Raw genomic sequence first — 9,493 nt, forward strand, 5'->3', positions numbered from 1 at the left:
AGGGATTTTGCTCTCCCCAACAGGCAGTGCAATTCCATCAGGTGCCCCCTGTGTTGATCTAGCCTCCCAAGGAGTTAATGACCCCTGACTGAGTTGCTTCCTTTGGAAGCCTCTTGTGCCAGCTTTGCCCAGCCCCTGCCTTCAGTGGCCACTGCAGGACTGCCTAGCCAGAAACCAGGTCTCCCCAGGCAGGACCTCTTGCTCCCATCAACTGCAAAGTCACTGCCTTCCAGGGCCACCTGCCTCATGACCGGCTCTCCTCAGGTCACAGGAAGCTGGGAGCGGAACCCTGAAAGAACTCAAGTTCTTTCCTTAGATGCTGAGCATGCAGCAGGCAGAGGGAGACTGAGAGGAGACAAAGACCTGGCTTCCCGTCTACAGTCTGTTCAGTCAAGGCCAGACTAGAGTGGGATCTGCTAAATGGGTACAGCAGAACATTGGAAGAAGCACCTTTGAGCCAGTGCTGCTGGGGTCTCAGTGGATTAGAGCCAGGAGCCCTGGTGAGGCCTGTGGGCGGGGCTTCACTTGCGACCCTGAGAAGCCAACTCCACATCTCCTTCCCTCTCACCCTTGAGCCCTGGGTGGTTTGGGGAGGCCACAGCCTTTTTGTGCCCTGACCTATCCCAAAGTCACCTGCACTCACAAGGTTGTGACCTTAGGTAGGTTCCTCTACTTTTGTGAACATCATTTTCCCACCCAGAATAATGTCCTTATTGCAATATGCTCGTTCCATTCCCTGCTGGCTTTGTGGCCACAAATGGAGGGGCAGCTAGGTTTCTTGAACACAGAGCCTGAGAGGCCTTGTCTGCAGCTGCTGGAATCAGCCAGGAAACCCCAAAAGTGGGCTGGAGACTTCAGCAAGGACTGGGAACAGGGCTGCACTGAGAGGCCCAGGGGCTAGGTCAGCAGAGCCGCTAGGCGGATTTGGAGGGGACTTGGGGAGAGACGAGGCAGCCAGCTTTGCAGGATTCCCACGGCACAGAGCCAGTGCTCAGGGGTTCCCTTCTCAGCGTTCCTCTCACCTGCTGTGATTCCCTCGCACCTGGCATGGATCCGAGCTCCTTCCCTTATGGCTGAGACCCAAACTGCCTACAAGTGGCCTCTTCTCCCTGTTCTTAACTGCAAGGGCAGCATGGGGCCTTAGGCTGTCAGCGCTACCCGGGACCCTGGCATTCACTTTGTCCATAATGTACATATGGATGTAGGCAACTGCCCTCAGGGCTGTCTGGGGCCAGGACCAAGCCCAGCACTCACACCTCCTGACACAGCCAAGTTCTCCCCCAACGTCAGAGCTGACAGGACTGTTCATGGTTCACTGAGTGGACCCAGCAATGCCTCATCGATAATCCACAGTCGAGAGAAGAGGGGCGGTCAGAGACCGGCCAGCCCTCCCTTCTGACTGGGAGAGGCCTCTGCAGGCACTGACAGGCTCCAAAGAGTGCTGTGGGGGCAGTCAGCATCCATAGTCCCCTGGGATCTTCTCTGGGCTGTTTTCTCTGACATTTCACCTGAAACTAACTGTACATAGCTGGACTAGGAACCTTCTAAATCTGATACTTCCAGCATGTGGCTTAGGGAAAATCACTTGACTCCTTGTTTACCTTCTGGCTAAGAAGTGAAAACTCGGCCGGGCGCGGTAGCTCAAGCCTGTAATCCCAGCACTTTGGGAGGCCGAGACGGGCGGATCACGAGGTCAGGAGATCGAGACCATCCTGGCGAACACGGTGAAACCCCGTCTCTACTAAAAATACAAAAAAAAATTAGCCGGGCGAGGTGGCCGGCGCCTGTAGTCCCAGCTACTCGGGAGGCTGAGGCAGGAGAATGGCGTGAACCCGGGAGGCGGAGGTTGCAGTGAGCTGAGATCCAGCCACTGCACTCCAGCCTGGGCGACAGAGCAAGACTCTGTCTCAAAAAAAAAAAAAAAAAAAAAGTGAAAACTCTGGGTTAATCTAGTCCTCCAGGCCCTAGAGTCCCACAGAGTGATGCTATCTGTACAACTAGAGGGCAGAGCCCTTGGTCATGTCCACCCTCTGATTAAGTGGGCATCTCCTCTGCTGCTAGCTTTGTCCTCTCTGGGACTTGGGGTGGGCTTGGAACAAAGCCTGGTGCCGGGACAAAGCCTGGTGCCCGTGCGATTCATCTGCACGTTATTTCTCCTCTCTGCCATTCTAGGGTCACGCTGCGGTAGCCTGTCACCCGACATGTGAAAGGGAACCTGTCAGGATTACTGCGAGCTAACAGCAGGACGAGCTGGCCCCGGGGAGCGGGGATGGGCAGAGCAGCTGCTGAACCTGGGCCAGCAGTACCAGGAAGGAGACCTGGGCCCTGGTGGGGAGCTCAGCACACGCTCGCCTGACCCAGATGGTATTGGACACAGTGCCCCGCTGAACGGCAGCTGTTCCCAACGCCAGAGGACCCCACAGCCACAGTAGGAGCTTTGCGACCTATGCAACTGCAGCTGGGGCTGGGGCCACGAGGAGAAGGGACCAGCACCTCATATGGGAAGCAGTAGGGCAGGACCTACCACGAAAAGGATCTCAATCTCTGCAACGAAGTTTTCCAACACTCACAGCCTTCCTGTTTTTCTCCTCTCAGGGCTGGGGTCTGGCTTCCCTCCTCTGGCAGAGGTTTTGGGCCAGGAGGACCAGCCGAGGTGGGACACTTGCATGGAACCCAGGTCTCCTGAAGCCCATGTGCTCTCTGTTGTGATTGGAGTTCTAGGGCTTCCCCACTGCTGGGGACGAGGGGCCGCCTCATTGTCTGCTCATGAACCACAAGGACCCCGACTGCTCCAGACTGGATTATTTCAAGCCACCAAAGAGGGGGACCCCTAGAGCTGGCAGCCAGCAATCCCAAGGGACTAGAGGGCTGCGATGGACTGACCTCCCCCTCACCAGGGTGGCGGGAGAGGCAGAGCCTCTGTGGCCCAGCTAGTGACAGACCCGATGAAGCCCTAAGCAAGGGCCCCACCTGACTCAGGGACAGGACAGCCACTCCTGCCAACGTGCGTTCTCCCCACATTGAGGGAGGGCGTGGCAAGGGACCCCTGCCACTGTCCCCTACTGCAGCACGTGCCCCTATGCCCTTTGCATGTGGTGCCAGAATAGACAGGCTACGCTGTGGCTGGCCCCTCAGTGGGCTGGGAAAGGAGTGGCCACGGTGACCACCACCCGCCTGCTGGCACCATGAAGTGCTCCCTGCGGGTGTGGTTCCTCTCCGTGGCCTTCTTGCTGGTGTTTATCATGTCCCTGCTCTTCACCTACTCGCACCACAGCATGGCCACACTGCCCTACCTGGACTCGGGGGCCCTGGGTGGGACACACCGGGTGAAGCTGGTGCCCGGCTATGCCAGCCTGCAGCGCCTCAGCAAGGAGGGGCTCTCGGGCAAGAGCTGTGCCTGTCGCCGCTGCATGGGTGACACCGGCGCCTCCGACTGGTTTGACAGCCACTTTGATGGCAACATTTCCCCCGTCTGGACCCGAGAGAACATGGATCTTCCACCGGATGTCCAGAGGTGGTGGATGGTAAGAGCTGCTGCCCCCTTCCAGGGATCTGTCCCTCGGTTTTCAAGCCACTCAGGGCCCCCTCTTGGATTTCTGGCCCCCAGAGCCATGACAAAGTGTAATGCCCGTTTGACCAAGCCATTATAGGATCACAGATGGCTGAAGGGCAGAGTGAGCATTGACCTGATGGAGTGGACTAGTATTTTCCAGTGCCTGTAGCACCCGAGCATAGGCCAGAAATGCCTCCTGGACCAGGCAGGCAGCACAGACGCAGGGAGCAGGTGGGAGTGAGGAGTACAGCCATGGGGGGCCTGCCCCAGAGGAAGAAGGCAGCCACCCCCTGGCCCCAGCAGTCATTGCTGCACAAGGCTGGATGTGGGTTTTTTTTTATTTTTTATTTTTTTTATTTTTTTATTTTATTTTATTTTTTTTGAGACGGAGTCTCACTCTGTCACCCAGGCTGGAGTGCAGTGGCGCGATCTCGGCTCACTACAAGCTCCGCCTCCCGGGTTCAAGCCATTCTCCTGCCTTAGCCTCCTGAGTAGCTGGGACTACAGGCGCCCGCCATCTCGCCCGGCTGGGTTTTTTTTTTAAAGCAAACCCAGAAATCCAGATTTTAAAACTAAGTATCCTAATTTATGAACATTGACTCATGATAATTGTTTTTTATTTGTTTGTTTGTTTTTTGAGATGGATTCTCATTCTGTTGCCCAGGCTGGAGTTCAGTGGCGCCATGACGGCTCACTGTAACTTCTGCCTGCAGGTTCAAGTGATTCTCCTGCCTCAGCCTCCCTAGTAGCTGGAATTACAGGCGTGTGCCACCACCCTCAGCTAATTTTTTTGTATTTTTAGTAGAGACGGGGTTTCACCATGTTGGCCAGGTTGGTCTCAAACTCCTGACCTCAGATGATCCTCCCGCCTCAGCCTCCCAAAGTGCTGGGATTACAGGTGTGAGCCACTATGCCCAGCCGAAATAATTGTAAATACCATTATAACAGAGCTTCTTGTTTGGTTCTTTACAATTGCTGGAAGACTTTTTATTGGGTTGGGGTAAGAAAACCTTGTAGGGAAGGCCGGGCGCGGTGGCTCGTGCCTGTAATCCCAGCACTTTGGGAGCCCAAGCTGGGCGGATTACGAGGTCAGGAGTTTGAGACCAGCCTGACCAACATGTTGAAACCCCGTCTACTAAAAATTAAAAAAAAAATTAGCCAGGCATGGTGGCAGGCGCCTGTAATCCCAGCGACTCAGGAGGCTGAGGCAGGAGAATCGCTTGAACCTGGGAGGCAGAGGTTGCGGTGAGCCAAGATCATGCCATTGCACTCCAGCCTGGGCAACAACGTGAGATTCTGTCTCAAAAAAAAGAAAAGAAAGCCGTGTAGGGAAGATTTAATCTATTTTATGAAATAAAGTATTGCCTGATTCTAGAGTTAAAAAAAAAACAAGCAATGTAAAGAACTGTCAGGGGCTAAGGGATTTGAAGGGGTGGGGCTGGGGGGTTCTCCCTGTCTTTCCAGTCATCACTTTTCTGCTACTTGTAATTCCTTCTGCCTTGCCCCAAGGCTCTGGAGTGTCACTCCCCAGGCTCTGCAGGCCATCTGGTTGCCACACATGTCATGGGTGGAACCATGTCAGCACTGAGCCCCTGCAGGCTCCCAAGCTGTGAGGGATGAGCTCATGTGATCAGGCTTATCAGAACGATGCCATAGAACGTGCCTTCCAGCCCAGACTATCAGAGTGCCCGAGGACCGGGGTCTGCGGAGCTGGGGCCACTAGGAGCCCTGTGGGCTCTTACTGTGACAGCTTTTTCTTGATACAGGTTATCACCGTCTTTGCAGTGGCACAGTCTTGGTTCACTGCATCCTTGACCCCCCCCAGGCTCAAGCGATCCTCCTACCTCAGCTTCAGAGTAGCTGGGACTATAGGCGCGCACCACCACACCTGGCTAATTTTTATATAGGAATTCTCATCTCAGAGTCAGTCTCTCCCTACAGATCAATCTCCCATCCCCCCTGAGCAGGCCCTGCTCACCCACAAACCCATCGAGTTATGGCTCCATCCACAGAATGTTTGATTTTATTTTTATGTGGGTGTTTTTTTTTGAGTAAAAATAATTCCAACACTTTTGAGTAAAAGTAATCCCACACCTTGGGAGGCCAAGGCAGGTGGATCACCTGAGTTCGGGAGTTCGAGACCAGCCTGACCAACATGAAGAAATCCCGTGTCTAGTAAAAATACAAAATTAGCTGGGTGTGGTGGCGCATGCCTGTAATTCCAGCTACTCAGGAGGCTGAGGCAGGAGAACCGCTTGAATCTGGGATGCGGAGGTTGTGGTGAGCCAAGATCGTGCCATTGCACTCTAGCCTGGGCAACGAGTGAAACTCTATCTCAAAAAAAAGAAAAATCAGGATTTCATTTTTCTTATTTCATATGAAATCCTTACTTTCATTGTCTCTTGAAAAATGGGAAACTTTGGCCCTTCTGGGCTCATGATCCCACGTGGCAACAACTGGCTGAAGTTGCCCTTCTTTGCTGGGGCTCAGATCTGTTGGGTGTGGACCTTACCTACCATGTTACTCCTGTGTGGTACCTGCTGGGCCCGTAAGCATCTGATTGGTGCTGCCTCGTTTCATGGTCTTTGACCACCAGCTGGTTGGTACAGGTCTCGCTGGTAGGAGGGGACACTAGGACACCAGTTCTATTCCAGCCATTCTGGCTCTGAAAGAATTATCAGCCTCTCTGCCCTTCCCTGGGTGGGGTCTCAGGGAGTGGCTGGACTGTTGCCCTAGACGCGGCTTCTGCAACTCCAGTCCTCAACCTGAGTGCTGAGGGCGCCCCCTGTAGGCTGACCAGGAAGGAGCCCCTGAAGGAGGCTGCGCTGTTCCGTGGCCCAGGCCTGCAGGTTCCCAGAGAATGTGTGAAAGGCACCTTGATCCAGAGCCCCTTCTAGTGCATCAGAGCCACCCGTGACTAGCAGGGCACCCAATCTCTGGACGTTGAGACTCACTCACAACTGGGGACTTCGCTGTCGTTGAGAGAGGGAGAGACCCTCACTGCACAGAGGAAAGAACCCCTGTTCCCTGGCAGAGCCCTGGAGAAAGAGGCCTGTGCCCAGGCACTGGAGAGTGAGAGCAGAGGAGGGGAGGATGGGGCCCCTCCTTCTTCACACACCTCTCCCCTTCCTCATTTCCCGTCTTCCCCTCCCTTCCATAGATGCTGCAGCCCCAGTTCAAATCACACAACACCAACGAGGTACTGGAGAAGCTGTTCCAAATAGTGCCCGGCGAGAACCCCTACCGCTTCCGGGACCCCCACCAGTGTCGGCGCTGTGCTGTGGTGGGGAACTCCGGCAACCTGCGGGGCTCTGGCTATGGGCGGGATGTGGATGGACACAACTTCATCATGAGGTGAGCCCCTGCGGAGCCCAAGGGTGGGCCCAGGACGGGGTCTCCAGGAGGGGGACTGCTCTCCTCTGCCTTGTCTGGCAGAGTGCATGCTGCCAGTTACCAGTGTGCTGTAGGGCCCTGCCTCCCAGCGTCTTTCATAGCAGGCTTGGAGCTCTCTCCTTTGCCTGTTTGGGGTGGATGGAGAGCCAGAATCCCAAATCTAAGCTTTGCTTGAGGCCTGCACTCTGTTTCCAGTGCTCTGAATTCCTCTGGAAACAGCTGACATTAGATTCCTGGCTGACGTTTGGTAAAAAATCCTACCAGAGGCCGGGCACGGTGGCTCTTGCCTATAATTCCAGTGCTTTGAGAGGCTGAGGTGGGAGGATCGCTTGAGCCCCAGGAGTTAGAGACCAGCCTAGGTAACATGGCGAAACCCTGTGTCTGCAAAAAATTTTTAAAGATTAGCTGGGCATTGTGGCATGTGTTTGTATTCCCATCTACTAGGGTGGCTGAGGCAGGAGGATTGCTTGAACCCAGGAGTTCGAGGCTACAGTGAGCTATGATTGTACCAGTTCACTCCAGCCTGGGCAATAGACTGAGACACTGTCTCAAAAACAAAAATTCCCATCAGAAGCCAGCCCTGTCCTCCTCATCCCCTCAGCAGCTGAGCAAGGAGTGAGGGCCCCAAGCCCAGCTAGCATCCTGCTTCTCAGCAGCAGGTGATTTTCTCTGGCAGACGCACGGAAGGCAGATGTCGTGGGTGCTAAAAGGAGCTGTTTGGTATTTACTCTGGGATTCATTCATTCCCAAGACGTCTATTCCCCGCCGTGAGGAGGGGAGAAGAGTTGGGAGGGCGTTCAGTCCTGACCGAGACTCTGCAGTGAAGGCTTGGTCATGAACAGAGAACGGGGGCAGGCTTATGACCTGAACATGGGCTGCTTGCTCTGCTGCAGAGCCTGTGTTTTCTGACGTCCCCCCTTGACTTGGCTGGGGACAAGAAACGCCACAGTGGGGATCCTTCTACCCAACTCCTTGACAGAGGAAGAGCCTGAAGAACCGAGATCCTACCAATGCCCAGTTTTCACTCACCTCTTAGGATGAACATTGCAGAAAAACCAGGTTTCCCAGGAGGCAGAAGGAAGGGCTTTGTCTTAGAAACTGTTACTGTCTCCATAGCAACACAAAGGCAGCAATATGTCTCGGAGGCATTCAGCATTCCATGTAAGACCTTCCTCATGTTGGGAAATGGTACACGTGGGAGGGTGAACAGGATGGACTGGACCCTGTCCAGGACCCTGGAACCACCTGAGGGTATCCATATCCTCCAACTGCTGATACGCCAGTGGGAGAGAGATGGGATGGGAACTGGTCTTGGGGGGGTCTCTCCTCTTCCCAGACACCATGGCCAGGTTGGGAATTGAGGCATTTGTCACTTCCATGCAGCTCTGGGCACTCGGAAAGCCCAGGACAGTGCTCTCAGCTGCCTGAAGCACCTGCATCAAGTTTGAGCTGGGCAGGCACCTACGTGATGGTCAGGAAGCTCCTGGGTGGAAGCCCTGCAGGCCCAAAAGGACTGGCTCCTAAGTTTCCTGGCCGGTACTGTCAGGCAGGGCTGCAGAAAGAAATGTATAAGGCTGGGTGCAGTGGCTCACGCCTGTAATCCCAGCATTTTGGGAGGCCGAGGCAGACAGATCACCTGAGGTTAGGAGTTCAAGACCAGCCTGGCCAACATGGTGAAATCCCGTCTCTACTAAAAATACAAAAATTAGCTGGGCATGGTGGTACATAACTATAATCCCAGCTACTCAGGAGGCTGAGGCAGGAGAATCGTCTGAACCCAGGAGGTGGAGGTTGTAGTGAGCCAAGATCACGCCATTGCGCTCCAGCCTGGGCAACAAGAGAGAAACTCTGTCTCAAAAAAAAAAAAAAAAGATTTATAGATGCTTCCTCCCTGGGGCCAGGTAAGGAAGTGGGGTGGTATAGAGTGGACCCCAGAATCACTTTCTGGAAGGGGTGACCCGGGTAGTAATTGGCCATCTGCTGGTCTAAGGAACTGGCTGGCAGTGGATAAGCTGGGCTTGCTGGTGTGAGCCTGTAGTCCTAGCTACTCGGGAGGCTAAGGCAGGAGGATCATTTGAGCCCAAGAGTTTGAGGCTGTGGTGAGCTGTGATGGCACTCTAGACTGGGCAACAGAGCAAGACCCTATCTCAAAAACAAAAACAACAGATGGCACTGGGGGTGACTCCAATTGTACGCATATCCAGGTTTGGAACCAATGGTCCTGGAAGCAAGACCCACTGGAGGGCTGAGCTGAGTTACAGCAAGATAATGGCCTGATCCACCTGTGCCCCGGCCACTTCGCTGCCATTCCCTCCTCCTCTTTGTCCTCTGAGCCCTGTGGACCACTTCAAGTCCAGTTAAGCTGGTCTTGCCTCAGTTGGCCTGCAGATCCATCCACAACTCCGAGTACAGTGCCCTCTAGACAGGAGGCGTGCCACAGATATATGCAGGAGTGAAGGGGACTAGGCAGCCAACACCAGGTCCTAACCAGGGAGTACACACCCCATTTGCGCCCTGGTCTGAATACTTCTTTTTTTTTTTTTTTTT

General features: G+C 54.4%; 1 protein-coding gene across 1 annotated transcript in view; it reads left to right on the forward strand.

The window, feature by feature from the left end:
• The first annotated feature begins 259 nt into the window (after positions 1-259).
• ST3GAL2 (ST3 beta-galactoside alpha-2,3-sialyltransferase 2) overlaps positions 260-9,493 on the forward strand; it is a 27,074-nt gene continuing 17,840 nt past the window's right edge. Inside the window, exons 1-3 of the mRNA XM_011962457.1 lie at positions 260-659; positions 2,173-3,524; positions 6,714-6,907. Coding sequence (XP_011817847.1) covers positions 3,186-3,524; positions 6,714-6,907 — 533 coding nt within the window. The 5' untranslated portion in view covers positions 260-659; positions 2,173-3,185. The remainder of the gene's footprint in view (positions 660-2,172; positions 3,525-6,713; positions 6,908-9,493) is intronic.

The sequence above is a fragment of the Colobus angolensis genome, unplaced genomic scaffold (assembly GCF_000951035.1).
Source record: "Colobus angolensis palliatus isolate OR3802 unplaced genomic scaffold, Cang.pa_1.0 Scaffold116, whole genome shotgun sequence".
Classification (NCBI taxonomy): Eukaryota; Metazoa; Chordata; class Mammalia; order Primates; family Cercopithecidae; genus Colobus; species Colobus angolensis.